This window comes from Buceros rhinoceros, unplaced genomic scaffold (assembly GCF_000710305.1).
Source record: "Buceros rhinoceros silvestris isolate BGI_N320 unplaced genomic scaffold, ASM71030v1 scaffold4906, whole genome shotgun sequence".
Classification (NCBI taxonomy): Eukaryota; Metazoa; Chordata; class Aves; order Bucerotiformes; family Bucerotidae; genus Buceros; species Buceros rhinoceros.
In genome coordinates this window covers 13996-35675 of record NW_010417974.1, presented here as the reverse complement: position 1 = coordinate 35675, position 21680 = coordinate 13996, and the positions used below count along the sequence as shown (strand labels likewise).

The 21680-nt window shown below is 40.1% G+C and overlaps 1 protein-coding gene across 1 annotated transcript in view; it reads left to right on the top strand.

Annotated features, from left to right (window-relative positions):
- Positions 1-19244, top strand: part of SHC3 (SHC (Src homology 2 domain containing) transforming protein 3) — a 56864-nt gene extending 37620 nt beyond the window's left edge. The window contains exons 5-12 of the mRNA XM_010138351.1: positions 1677-1730; positions 5944-5995; positions 10032-10158; positions 11277-11430; positions 12427-12523; positions 13448-13642; positions 15806-16101; positions 19116-19244. Of these exons, the coding sequence (XP_010136653.1) occupies positions 1677-1730; positions 5944-5995; positions 10032-10158; positions 11277-11430; positions 12427-12523; positions 13448-13642; positions 15806-16101; positions 19116-19244 (1104 nt within the window). The remainder of the gene's footprint in view (positions 1-1676; positions 1731-5943; positions 5996-10031; positions 10159-11276; positions 11431-12426; positions 12524-13447; positions 13643-15805; positions 16102-19115) is intronic.
- The last annotated feature ends 2436 nt before the right edge of the window (positions 19245-21680 follow it).

Genomic DNA, 21680 nt, shown 5'->3' with positions numbered 1-21680 from the left:
GGAATGAGAGGAAGATGGTTTTGTTTTGTTTTATTTGTTAAAAATGTAGATTTAGGTAGGCTGAAATGTTTCTAAACTATGTGCTAATGTTACGGAATAGTTTCATTTTAAGTAATGCAATGTGTTGGTAGTAGCTATGCCTTGATTCAGTAGTTTGGTATTGGGGGAGGGGGGAATACTCCTGCCTCAAACTAAATTAAATTAAACTGTTTAGCTTGGAATTAAAATCGAAAAAGGGTCTGACTTGAACTGATGGTTTCAAGCACTTTTCAGTTTTCTTAAGATTTGGAAAAAAACAAGTGTTGGGGCAATCTGAAATAATATTTGGTTTTTATGATGCTGAACTAAAAGGTTGATTTATTTGCACAGCTCTGGATAGTGACAATATTAAATGCATAATGAATCTTCATTAGTTTATGTAGGATCACTTCTTTGTGGAAAAACAGAAAAGGAAATCCTCATTTAAGAGTAAGGGAATGATGGTCATCACTGAACACTTAAAAATTACCAGCATTTTCAGAGACTGCTGTGGGGCAAACAGGAGTATTGAAAATGAAGGACTCTTTACATGAAAGAAGCACTACAAATAGTTGTCAAGTCTCGCTGACTTAATAAATCAGCAAGATCCAAAGAAACTCATGTCAGGCTCTTTTCTTTCCAAGGCAGATGGTTGCTAGTTCAGGTCTTTAAGATGCAGGATGGGGAAAAGACCCCAGAGGATATCCTTTTGCCTCGTATTTTCTAAAACAGTTTTCTATAGTATGCAGCACGCTCCCCAAAGCGAGCAATTAAGATCCAAATTACTATTATCACATGCTCTGAGGCACTAAGAGGCCTGTCCTATACCAGATGAATTCCTTGGCATGGTTTTTGGGACTCAAATGATCAAGTGACATTTTCTTTCAAATGACCTTTTCTTTCTTGGTTGTTACATGATTTTGTTATTAACAGATTTCATAAGTTAGATCTTAGAATAGCAATGGAGCAGAGATGTTCTGTTTGTATGAGGGTTCGTGACAATTTGTCTTTTCCCAGAGAAATATCATACTAGTTCAAATTGTACATAAGCAAATTTAATTTCAAATGCCCTGGACTATGCCTGAGATTTTGTCCATGATGCCACACTGCAGCTAGATTCAAAAACCTATGAACATATTTGCATATTGCATATGAAAATATATGCATATTGCATATTGCAAATATGTTGGTGTTTGAAACATAAAATGAGACAGTAGGTATTAGAGGCAATCTTAGGGTCCTTACTGGCGTGTGGGTTGGCATGATGTCATTGAGTTCACCAGAGTGGTGTCAGCAGAAAAGTGTTTTGATGGATAGGACCCTTTGCTCCATTCATCACTAACTGTAATAAAGAAAGTGAGCTTTAGCAGATTAAAATTTCTCCAAAGGTACTGTATGACCGTTCCACATGATTTACCGGAGTTCTGAGCACATTTAGCAATTTTGCTGTGTTATTCCAGGTTTTAAAGAACACCAGAATAGATACATCCTAAAGTTTGTTTGTATCATGCTATCTTTGCACTCCTTGTAAGTGAAATCCAGAGGTCATTTTGATCTTGGTTTTGGATTTTCACCCTTATACAAACCAAAATAGAAATCAAAAGTGTAAACTGTAGGAAAAACTACTGACTCACACTTATTCTTTCTGATCCGTACAGATCATAGCAAATCACCATATGCAATCTATTTCCTTTGCGTCTGGAGGTGATCCGGTAAGCATTTCTTTAAAGCTTTCCCCCACATAGGTGTTGCTTTACGAGGACTGTGTGACAAAATTTATTGCATAGCTTACTGAAAGGAAAAATAAAACCACAACAGCTCTGGTTTCTTGTTTCATAAATTCCTCTTGACTGTTGCCATCAAACTCTTTTTGAGGGAAAGGACTGACAAGCAGTCATAAATCCTCCTCTTTGAATGATGAAAATAAAAGGTATCAAAGGGCTGTGAGCATTCATATAATAACTGATAACCAGGGCTCAGTTTTTCAGAGTCATATGGGTATCGTGTGAATTTTTGTCCTGGCTGTTTTTTATTTTGTACTTTTTACAGTAATAGACGATGTTGCAGTTATATTTATAGCAATGCATGCATTTATTTATTTTCTGCTCATCTTTAAGTGTGCATTGAGAAGACTGTGCTAAATTCTGCCTTCAGTATTCAGGTATATTTGCTACATTCATGCAGCTTGAAGACAGGCTTCAAGAAAAGCCCAGATCTTTCCTTTTAGTTTTGCAAAGCTTTCAGATACACCTACACATTTGGTTTGTTTAGATCAAAGGGCAGACTCCTGCTTGTTGTACTTGTCCCTGTTTTTGTAAGCAGTCCCTCCGAAGACATATTAAATGTGCCTAAAAAGTGTTTGTCATCCAGGAAGCAATGAAAGAATTGTAAAACAGGGACATGGCTCACCTCTTGCCTTAGAGGTTTGAAACTTTTTACACCTAGATTAATTGAATTAAGTGCCTTTTCCCCCATCATATGATTAGCTGTCATCTATCAGTCACATACTACAGTTAAGGCAATTTCTAGCCTGCTTTGTGAGTTAATTCTCTCTGTTCAATCCTATTAAGCTGAAGATCCTTCGCACTTTCTCTCTTCATTTCACTCTCTTCAGAAAACCTAAGGGCACGCTTCAGTGTTAGTATAGCTCTGCTGAGCTCAGTTCAGTTCCAGAAGGGAAAAGGACACCATATCATTAAAATTTGGGGAACAAAAAACGGATAAGCAGCAGCTTTGAAATACAACAGATTGCAATGGATGCTGTAAATGAACAATTCATGAAGCGGGCAGAGGAGTGATTAGCGCAGTTCCCTGCCTCCATAAGAAGGTTCTTCATTCCCCATCTGCCACCCCAAATGCTAAGTCCTGGAAACACCATTGCACACTGCCCACTGATGGAGTGACAGGAAAGAGGAGAGGAACAGCAGTAGAGTTTGGTTTTAGTGTAAACAAGCTCTTCCAAATGTTTCAGAGACATAAAAATCATGCTTCTGAGTCAGTGAGCTACCAGAGAAATACAATTGCATGGTGTAAGGAAGCCTACAAGAGACATTGAAATTGTAAAGTTGCACTCCCAACAAGACCACTGCATGGTGATCTCATTCTGGAGGTGGAGGGGGCCGATATGAGTATCTAATGAAGCCTGTCTCAGTGGGCTAGTATCTGGCACAACTTCAAATCGAAAGCTTGTTCACGAAGCAGGTGTTTCCTTTGTCCTGCATGGACATGAAAGAAAACAAGATGCAAGGATGTGATTTATGTCTCATTTTTATTAATGCGTCTGAGAGTCATTCAGACATAAGTTTCCTCAAACCTTAATGATTTTCACTTGGTGGAGGACTAAGACCATCAAGACGTCTCCCCCCAACACAGCTGAGCTCCAGCCATAAGCTTATCCCCTCATATGAGATTTAAAATGGATACAGAAAGGCCACACTAGGAACCCAGATCTGTTCCCAGTTCTTCAAGAAACACCTCCCTTATTTTGAATTTTGGTTTATTTAAAAGTGAAACTACCTCGACTGCTCACCCCATCCACTTCTTTGCTCTGGATATCTGCCACACATTTGCACCAGCAATTAGCTTTGCAACTTTCCTCCCACTCTCTAAGTGTTAATTACTTTCATAATTCAAAATATATTCACTGGTGAAGTGTTCCACAGTCTTGGAGAACAGCTTGAGTACCATATATATTTTTGCAATATTCCCCTTTGAAATGAGTCAGACAGTTTCTGGCTGTCTCAGTATATAGGAGCTTAAAAATCTCTCCACCTAATCCTTTTACACCCAATTTCAGGCTGTTCTGAGTCTGTTTTAGCTCTTCAGCTCCTCCTTATGATACAGTGAATAGCTCTCATCCATAGTCATTTCAGGTGGCTGCTTCCAGGCTGCTAGACAAGACATCTGTTTTTGGAGATGCCTGCTGAAATTTAAGAGAGGAAGGTCTCATCAGGTCTAATAAGGCAGGTCTCAGAGGTCTCTGGAAGCAGCAGTTTTTCAGTTTCAGCCCTGCCTCCAAGTTTTAACACTGCAATGCAATTTCTTTGAGGTGAAAATTATAGCTTATTCATACTTGTCTTCAGACCTTGAACGTCAGGGACCACTTTGCTGCATCAGCCCAGCCCTGTATAGCCTTTTGATGGGTCTTCTAATTTAGCCACTGTGATATGTGCCCAACTTAGGTCCTTAATGATTTGTCGTAGTCAGTTTGAATCTGAGAGCTCATGTGAAATAAAGAGTAGGTGGTTCTATTCTCTCACACTCATGCTACCTATAAGATCGATCTATGATTTACTCAGGCATAAAAGTACCCATTAGCTATGTCTGTACTACTAAATAAAATGATCTGTGGTCTGTTTTCTGGCCCCGAAACTAAACAGCACAGTGCAGTTTGCATACATCCACTCTCTTCCTTCCCAGTGGTCTTGGGATTGATGCCCAGCATGTTCTTGTACCTCAGAGAGTTTCAGAGCATGGCGTGGGAAACCTGCATGGCCAAGCAAGGGAGAGTAGCAACAATTAAACAGTATGGACAACCCTGGGACAACCGTCAGGCCTTTACCTTGACTCTGTTTTCTTTGCTCCTGTAGACATAGCCACTTCTCTCATCCCCTTGCTTGTTGATATGCATCATTACTTCCACTCAGATCATTGCCCAGAAACTATGTCATTGGGTGCTTAAGAAATTACCGGACAAAATGCTAGGGCTATTCTTCTCTGCTCTGCATTTTTTAGACCAACCTTGTTACTGCTGTGTCTGAGTATCTTCCAACAGTGCGTTAAGTGATATGGCTACACATCTGTCACCAGAACCGTTAATGTGCTTCATCATTTCCCTTGCCCTTTCTTTAGGAAGGAAATTGTATAGACATGTAGCACAGTGATTTATTTTGTGTGGGAAGTGGTGGTGTGTGCTTGCACTAGAGAAAGCTAAGCTAAAGAATTCTATCTTTTAACTGAAGATTGATGTTTGTTGTAACATTAGAACTTGACATAATTGTCACTGGTTTTGAATCAGTCATCTGAAAAAGTTTTGGGTTGATGTACGCAGCCAGCTGTAGGGTATCCTTTATATACCTCAGTTAGGTTTCTCTATACCTGACTAGCCAAGCATGTCAGGAAATATGACATCTAACCAGGACTTCCTGATTGCATCAAGAATATATGGCGTTTTCCAGATATGCCAGCAGGCCTCTTGTTTCCCAGAAGCACTATCCTTTCTGTTTCATCTGCACAATGATAAAAGCCTTTTACTCCTCATGCACAATAGTGTGAGGGTGGCAGGAGCGCAACCAAAAAGTCCCCAAAGAAGATGCTACCCTGCTCTTCCTAGAAAACTCACCCGGTATGTGGCAACAAGGATGGCTGGGAGCAGCCCATCGGCTGGGGGAAAGCATCCTGCGGTAGTGTTTGTCACAGCCAAGCAGTGGTTGAGCACCTCTGCGCCGTATGGCATTGTAGTCAGCAAGGTAAACACACCTGCTTGTTGCACATGGATAAATGCCATTGCTCAGTATTGCTGGGGAGCAGGGCTGTTCCTCCCGCTCTTTCTGCCACAGAACCAGTTGATTATTCGTGTTCTGAACCAAAATTTCTGGGTAGTTTGAGGATGAAGAGTCGTAATTCTGCTGCCTTGTAAATGAGCCCTGATCCACATCCTCCTAAATCTGTTTGATTTCCAAAGGCGTGGGAAGAGATCTTTAAGTTCTGCTAGAATAAATCACACTCTGAATAAAGCAAAACAGTGGGATCAGTACCAAAACCCATAAACATTTTTACAGGTTTCAGTAATATACAACTGTAGAGCAAAACACGTAATTTGAGGCTCTAGCCACAGGAACATGCATACTCTGGACTGTGATCTTTTGCTATGATCAGTGCAAAGATTTTTTTGCATTCATTGTAGATATCTTAATTTTTTGACAGGATACAACTGACTATGTTGCATATGTAGCTAAGGATCCTGTTAATCGGAGAGGTAAGTTAGAAATATCTATTTGGAATCTTTTTTCCTTTGAGAGACATGAATTATTCATGGTATAATCTAGTCAATTACTATTTTTTTTCCCCCAGAAGAAAATAAATGCAGCCCCATACAAAGATTGCCTTTGACAAAGTCGTGGAAAGATTGTGTGGCAATAAGGTATAGTCATGCTCACGTTGGGTCTCAGACTTGGAAGAAATCTTGCTTGTAGTTCATCTCCAAATATCACTTTGATTCTTTTCATTTCTTAAACACTTACTTGGCTGCCTGAGCTTCTAGGCAACAGCTAATTCTTATGTACACCCAATCACTATGGAAGAACTAAGCAGTCCTCTGATTAATTCCTTCAACGAGGCGGCTGATTCTGTTAGGTCTTCTCAGTACATGCCTCATTCTTCCTGGAAGAATCAGATTCTTTACCGAGTAGTGAGATTTCAAGCCAGCTTGCTGGAGGCTGTAATCCTCGTTCTCAGTGAAGTTTTATTCAGGGTTGTATTGCTTTATGAGCAATCAGTAAGGAACAGGAAACCTCTTGTTGATTGTCTTCAAAGACTAAGATCCAGTTCAGATTCTCAGAAGTAAAAGTAAATTATAGAAAGTGTAAATTGCAGTCTGAAACAATAGGTATAGAAAACATTGCTGCTAGTAATGCAGAAAGCATCACAAGGTCTTAATGCTAGATACAAAGTATTGTGTAATGTACCTAAGAATCTATTTATTATTCATAAATTCATAGAGAAAAAAAGACTAGCTCCAAAAAAAGACTCAAGCACTTCCAACAGGATTTCTGCAGAATTCAGACACTTTAACTTCAAAATGCCAACCCTGCAAACCCAGAGCTGCCATCTTACCACTGGCCCAACTAATGAGATAGCTTCCATATTTTGTCACCTTTAGTGATTTTAGATACCTCAACAACCTCCTGTGTCCACGTGCAGAGATGCCCAGATTTGAAAGTGTTAGCTCATAAATAATGCCTGCACTAAACATGTTAATATGCTGAATATTATTGAAACACCTAGAAAACCTATGGGGAGTAGGAGGTACGGAGATAGTCCAGTTCTTTGCCATGCCACATTGTTATGTTCCAACATCATGTGTCCCTCGTTAGAAAGGCTCTGGCATCAGGCTGTAGGCTGTATGGTGCAGAACTCCACTCCACTCCACCCCACCCCACCCCACCCCACCTGCTTTAGCAGTTCCCTTCTGCTGAACTTGAGACTGACTTAGCTGTTCTGAGAGATCTCAGTGGCAATGTTGAGGACCAGCAACACAGGCCAGACATTTGTACTGTAGAGACTGGAGGATCCCTGTGCTTTTTTTCCCTGTTCTTCCCTGAGTGGATTTTAAATAAAAACTGTTTCATGGACTACATTCCTTATACCTAAGTTGAACGTGTTTAGCCTTAGCTTCCTGCCACTGTTCTTTGTTGAGTTAGTCTGTCCTAGATCATCTAAACACCTGGTATAGTTTTCCTAGGGTGAATTTAGTTCAAGTCATTTCTCAGTTTTCTCTAGAAAAAGTTTGACAGCGTGAACTCTGTATGTTTCAAGCTACAGGGTACGTCTGCCAGCCATCAGATAATTTCTGTTCCTCCTTCCTTCATTTTTCTGCGTGGTTTTAAAAAGGTAGATGATGCCTGTTATCGTTTGGAGTATTCCAGTATTAATGTCAGCCGTCTATAACAGAGGCTGCACCTTCTTATTCTTACTTGCTTTTGTCCTTGTCTTTAGCCATTTTCTCATAAGCCCTTTCTGCTGCAGTGAAGCAGTGTTGTCTCATGTGAAATTTTTTCATGCTGTGATCTTTAAGCTTTCTTTCTGCATTACAGCTTTCCATGTGAGCTTTCACCAATTGTGCATGTACATCAGTGGATTGCAGATCAATGACTTTGTATGTGACCAGTGTTAAAAGACATTTTTTAAAAAGGTGTAGTTTACCAAAGGATCTGGATTGCCCTCTTTTACAATCATTGGCCATTCTGTCAGTCTTTGTTATCTATGATATATGTATGTATGATATATGTATATATTCTATATACACATTATAGAAATTAGTTTGAATTTACTTCTGTGTCTAGTGAAAATGTTACTTCTGCTGCTACTGACTTTCACTTGCATATGAGACTCATTTCTTTCCAAAGATGGAAAGGCTCTCTTTATGCTCTGTGTTCTGGATCTAACAAGCTAAAGGCTGTCTGTCTTCCACTGTAACATTCACAAGAAATCATCTCTGCATGAGCCAAACCTCCTCATCCTTTCACAAGAAGCACATCTCCTACCTGCTGAAAGTCCATTCACGTATCCAAGGAAACAGGTTACTCATTATGTCACCTACCAAAACTACTTAATGACTCATGCTTCATTTCATCTCCAGACAGGTTTACCAGTGAGAAATGTTGCCTCTTTAAATCCCCCTCTAGTTACAGAGTGCAAAAATTATAGCTTTGTTTGTTCTAACCACTTTCAGTGCACATTCATGGAGACAGCCTGCACCTTATCTGAGGGGTGATTGTGCACTGCTGCCCACGGTGTGCACAGAGGGTAAACGGCACATACCCTGCTGCTAGCCAGGGATGTCTGCATGCCTTTGAGCACTTGGAGGTCCTGTCTTGGGCTGCCAAATTTGCTGTCAGCATGCAGCTAAGGACATTTCCCCTGAATCAGGCATTGCCTCGGCATGCTACCTGGCACAGCAGACACTAAGGGGTGAGAACAGAGTATCACTGGACCTATTTAGCAGGGCAGTAGTGTGACTGGTGCCATCTCACGCTGCATGGGGTGCTGCTGCTGCTGAGGGATAGACAGTTTGTTGCCCTGGTCATTCCATACCTGTATAACTGCACGTTACTTCATCCTTTCTTCTGGCCTCTTCAGAGGCCTGTCCAGCAGATCAGCCTCAGAGAAGTCATTGCTAAACCTCCTTAGTCTCCCTATATATCTTTAATTAAAATTATGTCACTCAAATGTCATGACCAACCCTTATTTGTAGGACATTGGCATCCAAAGCACGTGACATCCAAAGCACTGAGCTGGAGATTGGGCATATACGAAGATGCAGTGTTTCAGCTGAAGACTTTATAGTCAGGTTATTAAAGCCATCAGGGGTGATAGAAATTACTAACTTTGAACAAGGTAGGACTTGGAAAAGAACCAGAGTTTCAAATCCAATCCAGGCTCTAGCCAGTAGGCTATGTACATGTCCAGCAGTGATAGGTGAAGTCTTCATGAGTTTGCCTGTTTATGTTGTTACATAAGGCGATCCCTCCACTCTCTGAGCCACTCTCTGAATTAAAACAGAACAGATTTGGTTGTTCAGACAGCTGATAGAGGTTTCTTGTTCTCCTATAGGTAGAGGGCTTGTGTTGCAGCCTCCCTCCTTGCTGCCTCTGTCACAGTGGGGTCAGAGAGACACATCAGGGTGTCCTGGCTCTGTGCTCCCCAGTGATCCTGCAGTTTGCTGGGAGAGTCTCTATACTGACAAGCAGGAAAAGGTTCTAGCCTCTATATTACTGGAATCAGATCAGTGCTCAGGAGTAGGAAGTATCCTAGTTACTGCTCCTCCTTTAGCCTGTGATTTGGGAAGTTCTGGAAACTCAAAGTGAACAGCTTGCAAACTTGGGGCCATCAGATATAAAACTGAAGTGATAAAGTTGTTACTGTCTACTAATTTTTTATAATTACAATGTAAAGCTTAGAATTCTCATATAATCTACTGCATACAGGTGATAACAAATGAATTTAAATTAATTTTAAAATTATTTTTAAGTGATTTCCTGTCTTTATGGACCTGTTTAAATTGTAGAAATAGTTCATGGTCTTGCCTATTGCAGTTACACACCAGAGAAATTGTATTAAACCTTTAAAAAGATACCATTGCCTAGAATTCACTTGTGCAGAATTGGGTTTCACTGAAATGTGCACACTATGAATAGGGCAACCAGGCTGACCTCTAGGTGTTTTGTCACAGGTCAGTGCATCCCGCCATAACATAAGCAATGATTTGCACGTGTTAAATCTTTTTCATTTAGCTTGTCATATACTGGAATGTTGTGATGGCCTGGCGCAGGATGTCATCAGCACCATAGGGCAAGCGTTTGAGCTTCGATTTAAGCAATACTTGCGATGCCCCTCTAAGATAACTACTTTCCATGATAGGTGAGTACGATTGCAGACGACCGCTAAAGGGTCTTCTTCAGCTTTGTATTTACTAAATAAAATGTGCTATGGACAAAGTTGCTGGAGGCAGACAGGATTTAATACTTTAAAAAGAGATTTCTGCTGGATTAGCAAAGTGGTGTTTGCCTAATAAATATGAAAGGAGCACTGTCATTTTAAAAGAACGGGCTAAATATGAATTTCACACTGAACTTACTGAAATGATCAAGTGCTGTAGTCAGTAGGCAGAGTTGGATGGCCAAGAATGGATGTTATTTGTGGCATTTCCTCGTTGTTACTGTCATAGCAACTCTGTCAATTCAGATAAAGCTGCTGGGCTTCCAAAGTGACTAGTGATGTTTCACGATTTCTGATATTAGTCAGGGTGAATATTTTAGGAATGTGATGTATTATACAGAGGCTTTGGCTGTGTTGTTCTCTGGAGAATACAAAATCTGTCTGCTTGAACATGTTTAAAAGGCTGGGATATAGCATTCTGTTTTCTTTGGTGAGCTGTGCTATTGACTTAAATTGCTATGTGCTTGCTAACATTAGTATAAAACCAGCGAGCTGGTACCCTGTGCAATCTCTTATATCAGAGTAAAATAAGTGTATTGTGAATATAAATTGCTGCTATCCTAATCTGGAAGCATTCTGTTCTTACTTTAGACTTGTATAAATGACTGTCAAATGTAGTCTGAAATCACAGATACAATTTCTTGACTTTGTGAAGTATTTCCAGATATGGCTTCCAGAGCAGCCCTAATTAAGGACAAAGTTTTAGAGCTTAATCAATCATTCTAGTAATAATATTATAAATGCTACTGCAAGGTTAAATAAAAATGTTTGTTAACAATGCTTATAATGGTATTTAAAGATAGTAAAACCACCCTTTCCTCAGCATAAGAATTTCGTCCATTGAAAAGGTGGTTTAGATTAGTTTGTCTAAACAGAAAAGGTCTGCTGCATGATCCATCGTTGCTTCCCGACTTACAGTGGTAGTGAAGTGTCAGACTAGTATACAATAGTGAGCCCCTGACAGGCAGTCTTAACATGCCACAAATATCTATCTGTAAGTGCTTTGCAAGCCAGGGGCAAAATAAAGCGCTTTCTTACAGGATGCAGAGTTTTGATGAACCATGGATGGAGGAAGATAATGAGGCAACAGAACATCCCTATTACAACAACATCCCAAATAAAATGCCCCCCCCTGGTGGCTTCATTGATGCCAGGCTCAAAGCAAAGCTTCCCACTGCTGCAGATACAGCTCAGGTCAGTGCAATTGCATCTCTGCCCTCCTGCTGATGGATCCAAAAATTTTTAAAAAATGTGTCTTTTAAGATGAATACATTGGGATGGTTTATAGCTCACAGCCCTTCATGTGTGGTCAGTTCCTTCTGAATGAACGTTGAAGATCTAAAGGGCAGCAAGTTAGGCAGGTTCAGAACAAACAAAAGGCAGTGAGTTCCTCATGGTGTTAAAAGATTAACACCATGTTTCAGTGAAGAGAAATCCACTGAGAATTGATTACTACATTTGAAGAAACCATGTCTGCTTCAGAGAGTATCATATAGTGCACACTGACTGGGAAAGGTTTGATGCAGAATTATTTAAAAAGTCTATTGCAGTCATTACTGACAGTTCATTATATTAATAACCCTGCAGTGATCAGCATTCCCAGGTCCCTAGGTAGGTTTTCCACCTCACATTGAACTGTGGTCAGCTTGGATATTTCTAGCAGCATTGCTGTTCAGAGTTTGACTGTGGTATTAATGTAGCCTGTAAAAGAGGAGTTTTCAGATTGAGCACAACTCTGCTTAAATCTAGAGGGGTCTTGCCTGTAGACAACATCATCCCTTCAGTACCTGAATGCATTCCATGGTACCAATATGAATCTTTCAGCTCATGCTTTGGAAGATGCTGTGGGTGTCTTCTTGTCCCAGGTGTGTTTCTGTGTTATGCTTTTCCCAGACATGGTTTGCCAGGGCTCATTCTCTGAAAACAAATGTACTAGAGGAGATGATGCATCATTCGAGGTTGTGGGGGTTAATGAAAGCAGGAAGCAAGGAAGTTTACATGAAGGTCACCGGTAATATCTTACTCCTACACAAATGCATTTGTGAGATATATATTCTGACACCATGATGAATTGGAATTGAAGAGTGGGAGTACACAGAATACAGCCAAGGAAATTGTCAGAGCCACTCATAATATATCTGAGCATTTTCAAGGTAATTGAAAATTTCTTTGCACATGTGTCCATTCTAGTCTGCAGCAGGAGTGGGAGGAGAGCAAACCTATTACCAGAGTCGTCATTTAGGAGACAAATTCAGTGAAGACTGGCACCATGGGCCTGTTAAACAAGGTGCGTTTTGCTAGTTTTAGCTGTAATAGTGCAAGAGTTCTTGGGTGGGCAAAGCGTGTGAAAGGCTGATGCTTCAAAGTCTGAAGGCAATGGACTGCACTTTGTTGATAGGTTCTCTTTGTCCAAATTTTAGTGTTGACATCAGTGAAAAGTATTTGGTAATTACCTCTAAATGCCCATTATTAAATGCACACCTTCATAAAATCTTATATTTTGCAGAGCAGTTCAAACATAGAGTTGCCCCAAACCTTCAGCTCTCTAGCTTGCCATGTCTTAAAACCCCAGGGTGCCTAAAGACAGGCTGCGTGGTCTGTTCTGAAAACGTGACCCACAAGGGTATGCAAGATGGAGTTTCCAAAGGAAGACCCCAAAGTCAGAAGATCTTTTAAAATGTGGATCAATGCTTGTATTTGTGCATGATCTCTGCTCCATGAATAACAAATAATGCATAATGTTCTTTTTGTTGTTGTCTATGAATTTTAAGCAAATCACATCAAAACACATGGGTGAAATTTCACCCCATCCACCTTTATGTGACAGCTTTACTGTGTTTCTGGGGAAACTTTCTTTTCAAATGCCAGAGTATGTTCTCTGTTGTTAATCTGCACAGAGATTTGAGGATTTCATTCCATTTCCTCCTCTCATGACTCCCCAACTGAATATCATTTTTGAAGCTGACAGTCTTTATTTACAAGTTTCCTTTCCTCCTGAATAATAACCCTCCTCCCTCAATTCTCATTGAAACACAGTACTGATTCCATTCATCAACATTTAATTCTACTAGACCCTGTAGTTATTGACTTTACATCTCCCATTCCAGGGAATTTTAAACCTGTGGTGATGGGGTGTGATGTTATTTGGTCATTATATCAACACTATTCTGTCAAATACAAAAAAGAAGAAAAAAAGTCTTGAATTTTCTAGGATTTCTGGATATTAGTAGTATGCCGGAAGGGAAGTCACAAGTAAATCCAACAGCAGAGATGCCAACATATGTGAATACCCAGCATATAAATATAGAAGCTCTGTTGGCACTTCAGGAAGAAGCTGAAAATACCTTCAGTGGCACAGCAGATGATACCAAAGGGAGCAGCCCAGGGAAGGATCTGTTTGACATGAGTGAGTTCCCTTCCCATTCACTCCCTTTCTAACAAGTGACCCAGTATGTTTATGCATTTCTTCTGTATAAAAATAATGTTTAAATTATCAAAATTTTAGTATTCCTGGTGGAATTACAGTGAATTTTAGAATTCATAGGGGTTTCATAGTGGACCAAGTTAAATTAAGGGTGGCTGAAGATTTAAAGCTAGTTTCTATTATATCTGAGTTGAGGTGAGCTGCAGTCTATGTGGTCCTTAGCATCACAGGCAGTTAGAAGGAGAGTCAGAAGGAGAATGAATCAGGAGGCTTGTCCTGCAGAAATGTGAAGCAGAGAATGCTGGAGGATTAGCTCCAGCCTGCCCTGTGAATATGTTACCAGGTAGATGTTGCATGCTACAAAAACTTTGTGCAACAAGGAAGCTGGAAGGAAAATTAAAAAGGTGAGCTATCCCTTGCTCTGGATAGGCCTACAGTTTTATCCAGCTATCTGTTCCAACTTTGAACTCAGCTTGACCAAAACCAGAATCATAGCCATAGCAGAAAAACAACGGTTTAAGGATCAATCATAAGCTGACGTTGGTGCTATCCATACACGTTCTTTTCACCCTCAGAGTGATACTTAACAGGAAATACGGGGGATGCAGTTTGATGCACACAAAATTGTCTTTGTTTTTCTTCTCTTCCTGCCTCCAATCAACTGCTGACACATGATTTATTTAATTCAGTTCACATTATTAAAAGGCAGTAAGACAAAACCATTGGTGCCTGTATGTTATTTGTAAAATAACATATCTACATTTCTGTCATCTCAGTATACATTAAACAGTCCTCCTGGCTAGTTTTTGCTGAGATATGACTCTATTTCCACATCTTAGGGAGATTTTGGACTGAAAGATACAGGGAAGGAAGAAATAGAGAGTATCTGTCTGTGAATATAGATCTAAAATGAGAAAAGTCTGCTATCTGAAATCAGGAATGTTAACTTTGATTTCTAACATGCCATGCCTTTAAAATATGCATGTGCTTACTTCTATTTTATATGCCTACTTTTCCTAAAACAGAGAAAAGTGATTTCTCATCCTCCATCCTTCTTTAATCTTTACTAATCTTGGGTGAAAAGTAGTATTAGAAAATCTGTCAACTAGCCCGAAGCTAGTGGTTTGTCAAGCTAAACATGTGTTGGGCTTAATGCAGACTGAAATGTAATGAAGACATATATAAGCTGGTTTTAAGAATTAGCTGAGGTATCAATAAGATGCGACAGCACAGTATTTATTCTGTTTCTCTGAGCTAAATTAACCTCTCTGTGGCCCCATGCAAACATGGCTGTGTATTCCTTGCATTTAAGCAGTCTGTCTAGACTACTGCGCTGCAGATGTCCTTTCGTAAGTCTAGTGGGCACAGAACAATATCTCTTTTTAATATACACTAGTTGGCCAGAGAAGAGCAAGAGAAAATAGCTTCCAATAGGTCAGTACAACACATAATGAAGCACGCACTGACCTGTTTACTATTTCTGTTAGACTGTCAGGATCTGTAATGACTCATCTTTCCATTCCACTCTACAGAAAGTAACTCTGAGTTCAGGATTTAGCTGAGGTTTGAAAGACACTTCCTGACTTCAGCTAGGTAAATAACATTAAAAGTGTTAGCCTGTGTCTGTGTTGCAAAGTCCACTTCCTAGGAGGCTAGGAGTAGGCAGAGGACAGAGGGCAACTGATCCCTTCTAGACATACTCTTGGATGGAGACTCAGTAATGAATAATTTTTACATGAATGTGTTGTTTCAAGAGAGACCAGATATGAGCATAATGACATTGGGCACCCATATTATGATGTACATAGCAAGACAAAAGGAGAGCTCTGCCTAGTTCCAGGGCATATAAATGCAATTGTTGATAATAGTCATAACTGAAATAAAATCAGTACCTTTCAAAAGCTCTTGCTAGGTTAGGTCTGATTTTTATGAACATCTTTTTCTGCATAAATTTTTCACCTATTATACTCCTTGGTTTCCATATATCCCATAACTCAGTAGGCTTTGCAGTACATCTCAGTTTTTTCATAAAGGAAAGTGGCTATAACACAAAATAAATCCAGTTAAAAATTACTGAAATTTCACCATTTTGTAATAATATTTATCTCTGAATGATCTTGCCCTTGTTTCTATTTCCATAACCAGAACCATTTGAAGATGCCCTCAAGAACCAAATGTCTGAGGCTGCATTGAGGAAATCCACGTCCACAGAATGCACCAGTCCTCTTTTATGCAGTGCATCTGACAGGACTGTAGCCAAAGAGCTGAGTACAGAGCCATGGTATCAAGGAGAGATGAGCAGGAAAGAAGCAGAACAGCTGTTAAAGAAGTGTGGAGACTTCCTCGTGAGGAAGAGTACCACGAATCCTGGCTCCTATGTGCTGACAGGCTTGCATAACGGACAAGCCAAGCATCTTCTTTTGGTGGACCCGGAAGGAACGGTAAGTGCTGACTCCTCGGTAACACATGAGGTTTCTGACTCTACACATTTTCTCTACATGTGTTTAGTCTTGTTCACGGCTTATTCACAGCTGATCATAAGTACAGCTTCATATCTCTAACATGCTATCACACCTCTAATTCTCTCCCTGGTGCCTAGCAGAAGATCCACTCTATGATTTTGGCACATTGCAGGGAGCCTTAGGGACCAGATTCCTCAGCAAGGTCAAGCTTTGGCCACTGCAGTAGCATCTTAGACAAATTGCTGAGAAGCTGCTGGTGGCTGTGCAAGCCCACGTGCTGGCAATTTCCACATGACATCTCTGTCATCCAGGATATGGAACAGGCCCTCTATGTTTTCCTGCACATAAGCTCAGGAGAGAACTGGAGTATACCTGTATCATCTCTTTGCTGCACAGGGACTCCCTTACCTGAGAAAGGAATCCTCTCAGCAGCAGGATGGAGAGGGCAAGGGAGCTCCACTTTTCTGCAGCTGTCCTGTCCTGCCTCTGGGGAGTCTTAGTCTCATCTGAAAGAATGAAAGCATTGCCGTGCATTTTATTCTTGGCTAAGAATTGGCTATTCTGGTAGCTAAGAGTGGGTAACTCCTTTTCCTCTGTAAAGGACAACTTTAGATGTCAAGCCCCAAATAAACAAAAAACTCCTGCAAAGGAGTTGGCCTGTTGGCGTCTGTTTCAGCTGAGAAATCTGGGGCAGACTTGTGCTGGTCCTGTAGAGCCTGTAATGCTGCTATGAGGAATGCCTGCAGTACTTGTAAGTACACTGGCCACGAGGACAAAGAATGCTTTTGCACATTTTAGGTGCCAACTGCCTAGTCCTGGGCTTGGCCAGGACACCAGCCTGGAGAACTGTCCTTAAGCTTATTTGGGGATGGTCTCCTTTGCTAAACTTTTGTCACCAGTTTTGTGCCTCCTGCAGCACATAAACCCACAAATAGCTGTTACTAGCTGTTACTGCAAGGGAAACGCTGCTGAGTGATGTTGCAGGTACAGGGATGCTCTGTCCTGCTGGGAGCTCTGGTGCTTTGCCGACTGGCATGGAATACTCAGGCCCTGCAATGACTCACAGGACATTTTCCTCCTGCAAACGATGGAGGCCCTGCATCTTTTCTGCACCATCTCTAAGAGCAGCACTAATTTGCTGAGCTCCATGTGTAGGGACCTGCTTCTTGTCTGCACCTATGCCCTCCCTCAGCCTGCTTGTGATGCGTCATCGTAGCTCAAACGGCTCTGAAACTCCTTGCTCAGGAGATGACAGATTTTCTGCAGCTGTATTTAGGTTAGCTGTGCTGTCTGTGTGATTTGGGGGATCCTGACAGAGTTCCTGAGCAGCCCTTTTGGGACTTTTCAGAGCAGAGAATTGTCAACAAAATGACAGTGTGTGGCCTTCTGCAGCAGTGTGCTAGTGACTTGCATTTCTTCCACATGGCCTTGGGCATGATTTTTTGTAAAAATGATTCACACAAATTTCACAATTTCACACACAAATCACATAGTGACATGCTGCAGCTCTTACGGGCATGTTTTCAGAGCAGAGTTAACTGTCCAGTTGCTTCTGCTTTCATCCAGCTGACACACACACTCACACACCAAAGATCTCTAAGCTCAGGTAAGGGATGTTTAAAGTTACTCGATTTAGAGTTAGGGCTTGAACTATGGTGATGGAAAAGCATGTTGCTTACGGTAAGAAAAATCTCAGCTGAGTTGAAGGGACTGAAAATGTGTTAATCTGAATATAGACAAGGAATATTACCGATGTTTTAAAGGTATCTTCTCATTTTGCAAATACAGCTTTGAATAATGATGGAGAGTGGTGTTTCAAAGCACTGTATTTCAGAAACCAGGAGAGTCTGTTGGTTTCCCTCAGTGATGCAGTAAAATGCAGACTGAGCAGGTAGCATCATCTGCCATCAAAATTGGCTGTTTCTTTTTTTACCCTGTGACATGCTGTCCTAAGTTTCTACTAGTTTTGCCAGAACTTAATGATGAAGACTGAAACATTCCAAGGGAGGCGTCCACCACAGCAAAAGCTGGCTTCTGAAAATTTTAACAAAAGTTGGTCTCTCTTTCTGAGAAAGTGCCTCACTTCAGAGCAGCATTCACAGGCTTTTGCTTGAGCTATCCCAATACAAAGCTTTACTGCAGCGTTAACAGTGGCTCGAAAGGACCTCTGCTCTCTCTATGGAAGCTGTACACCTAACTTATTTTAAACATAAGAAGGAAATGTTCTGTGAAGATGTGGTTAAATAATTAAAGATTGTTTTGCAATACAGATAATTTCAGGCCTCTCCTGATAATTTTGACTGTTATACTTTGCAGTATCAGTTTCCTCTTATCATGGGTGTGATAATTTTCTTAGCAGGATGCCAGTACGAAGGGCTGGTAACCGGGCTAGAAAAATGCCGTTCCCTGCTCTGGAGTGTTTCAGTTTCAAAGGAACAGGGGTGTACCGTGCAGCATGGGGCAAACCCAAGCCAAGCACATGTGGTAGCTGGATCATTTTCGAGGAAGGGAACTTTCCAGCACCTGAAGAAGAAGGTCTTTGTTAAGGAAAGCAGAACAAAGAAGAGGCACACAGAGAAGAGTTGGGTTTGGGCATCTCTGGAGGGACAGCTCTTTCTAATGAAAAAGGTGAAAACAATTAAAAGAAGCAGGTGGTTTCTGGAAGAAAAGGGTTTAATCTAATAATCTGACTTTCAGTGAAACAAAATGCTGTACAGAAAGTTTTCAAGCAGGCTTTTTTCTGAAAGGGTAATAGTAGTAGACTGGCCCATAGGTAGCATGCAAAATATCTGTTTGATGAGAATAGAGGGAGAAAGAGACAAGACAGAAGCAAAACTCCAGAAACGCCATATTTCCACTGATATTGATGTGAGGGGGATCAGTCTCTGAAACATGATCAGTGGTGTAATTTTATTCTTACATACTTCTACTGTGAAGTTAAGGAAGAAAGTATTTTGCTCTTTAACCTATCTTCTTGCATTCTCTTCTTGAAGGTTCGTACAAAAGATCGTGTCTTTGACAGCATAAGTCATCTCATCAATCATCATCTCGAGAATAATTTGCCAATAGTTTCTTCTGGGAGTGAACTCTGCCTGCAGCAGCCTGCTGAGAGGAAACACTGACTCCAGACAGCTGTTAGTTTTTGTAATTTGCAAGCTATAGCTGGTAGAAATTGCAGATATGAAAAAACATGTGCATTAAAAAGCATATTCACATATTATTTCACCAGTTTGTTTTCTTCGGGTTTAAGAAGCCCCATTTCACACAGTGCACTTGAAAATTCTCAATGCTTTATGTAGACATGAAGTCACAGCAGCAGGCTTTCTTACAAAGTAATTTCAATAAAATTGTTCAGATTCTCTAATGTGAATATTGATAGTGTATATATACACATTATATATATAAACACAGTATATATTTATATTTTTCAAGTCAGTCTGTTGACAGTATAGAACTATCTTCTGTGCCATGCGTTTTTATGAAAAGAAAATTGCCAATTGTGATTGTTCAGATAAAAATAGAATTCAGCAGTCTCAGTTTCTTGAGACAGCAAATACTGGCAATCTTATTTCTGATTTTACCTAAGAAGCACAACCATGGGGATTACAGGTGGATTATGCTGGTTAACCATGGAAGGAGTCTGAAGTCAGCAACTAGTATCTGAACTCAAATTTAGCATTAAATGATTTTTAAAAGCTTTATTCAATGTCACTGATATAAACAGTATTTTATCTTTCTGGTGCCAAGTTTGAATTCTTCTATAATGCCACTCAAACCAACGCTATTTTGCTTTAATGACATAGTGAGGTCTCTTGGTGTGCACTTGATTTTTCTAACGATAATATAACAAAATTCTGTAACTTTAATCTATTAATTTGAGTGCTAAGGATATTTATAAGTATTTCTCTGCTTAGGGTGCAGATCTAGGTGTCCTTGACTACCAGTTTCCAACAAGATGTTACACACTGATTAGGCAAGTTAAAATGAATTGTTTTTAATAGGCTTAATGCAAGATGTACCTGGTTGTTCAAAGACATATCTGAAAAATCTTTTCTTTTACAAAGAGTGAAAACTATCACGACGCAGTGGTCAGTTTTGCAGATGATGACATTTGCATTTACCTACCAAAGCATAATTCGACTTTGGAATTCAGGAAGTGCATGGTGTTGCAAATACACTGCTTTTCTCTAAACAGCAAGTTGAAAAGTACACAAACACTGATGATGCATTTCTGGTTCGTAGATTTTGGTACTGGGAAATGTTTTAAGAAAGGTTTGTACTATTCAAATACAAACACTATATGAAGTTATTTTCCTATTGTATGAAGCTTATTAAGATCCAAATTGAACAGGCACGATTCCTGTAAAGGCAAAGTCTGTGCCAGAGTCAGGATTTAACCTTCAGCATTCCATGGTCTTCTCTAGAACCGGTATATCAAGTCAAATCTTCAGACTTGAATCATTAAAGCCAAGACTCAGGAGGATAAGTCTAGGTTAAGCACCTGCCTACCCTTAAGTAGTCAATACTTAAATCTACTTAAAATTACATTTGGTTTTAAGGATTTATTAAGTTTAAAACTTTGTCAAACTACAGTGAAACTTTACTGAAGGACTCAGAACACATTCACGTACAACCATATTAAAATTCTGAAATAATTTTCTTGTACCTCTGCTTTTAAATGTGGTGAAGTTTGGTTTTGATTGATCTTAAGAACAAAAATGATTGAGGCATCTAAGACTTATTATGTGATCTGTGCAATAAAAACTCACTTGACTCTGTTATCAAGACATTCAGAAGCCAAACTAAGACACTAGCGAACCAAATGCTTGTGATTAATGTTATTGCAGATAGTTATTATTTGGTATTTCTAGGTCTGGGTGGGAGCTGACAGCAAAGGAGAGAAATTAAATGCTGCATTGCAATACCAGTTAGTATGGCACTGAGGTTAGTGGAATTCTTAATATTTGGGTTGTCCTTTTACCAGGTTGGAAACTGCAATGGAACATGAGGAGATCGCATGGCCCAAAGCAGTATCCATCAAAATGACTTTTTTTAAAAGCATCCATGTCTCACCAGATTCCAGTTCAAAGTTATCTTAGTTGCCACTTTTTTTGTCGTATAAAACACTTGTCATTCCATGCTCCCACCTCCCTATAGCCATGTCCTGCTAAACGTAAGAGAAGGCCTCTTTTGTACTTCGAATGTTGTATATCACTTCAGTAAGAGACAGGTGCCTAACTCCCTTAGCTGCCCTCAAAAATCCCACCTCCTGTCTGTGTCTGTTTTAGATTCCTAAATACCCTGTCAGTATATGCCTGGAAAAATGTGACAAGATATGGGTGTATGAATGAAGGCACTAATGAGCTGAAATAAGCATCTAAAATCTTTTATCATTGTCCTAGCTATAGCTTTCATTACTTAGCAGCCGCTTAGCTGCATGTTTTGGAAAATAAAGCAGGCAGCAAGGGGACACAAAATGAAACAGCTTGACAGAGATATAAAATTCACCCAACTACATTTCACAGACTCTGCAGGAGAATGTGGCTATTTTAGGCGGC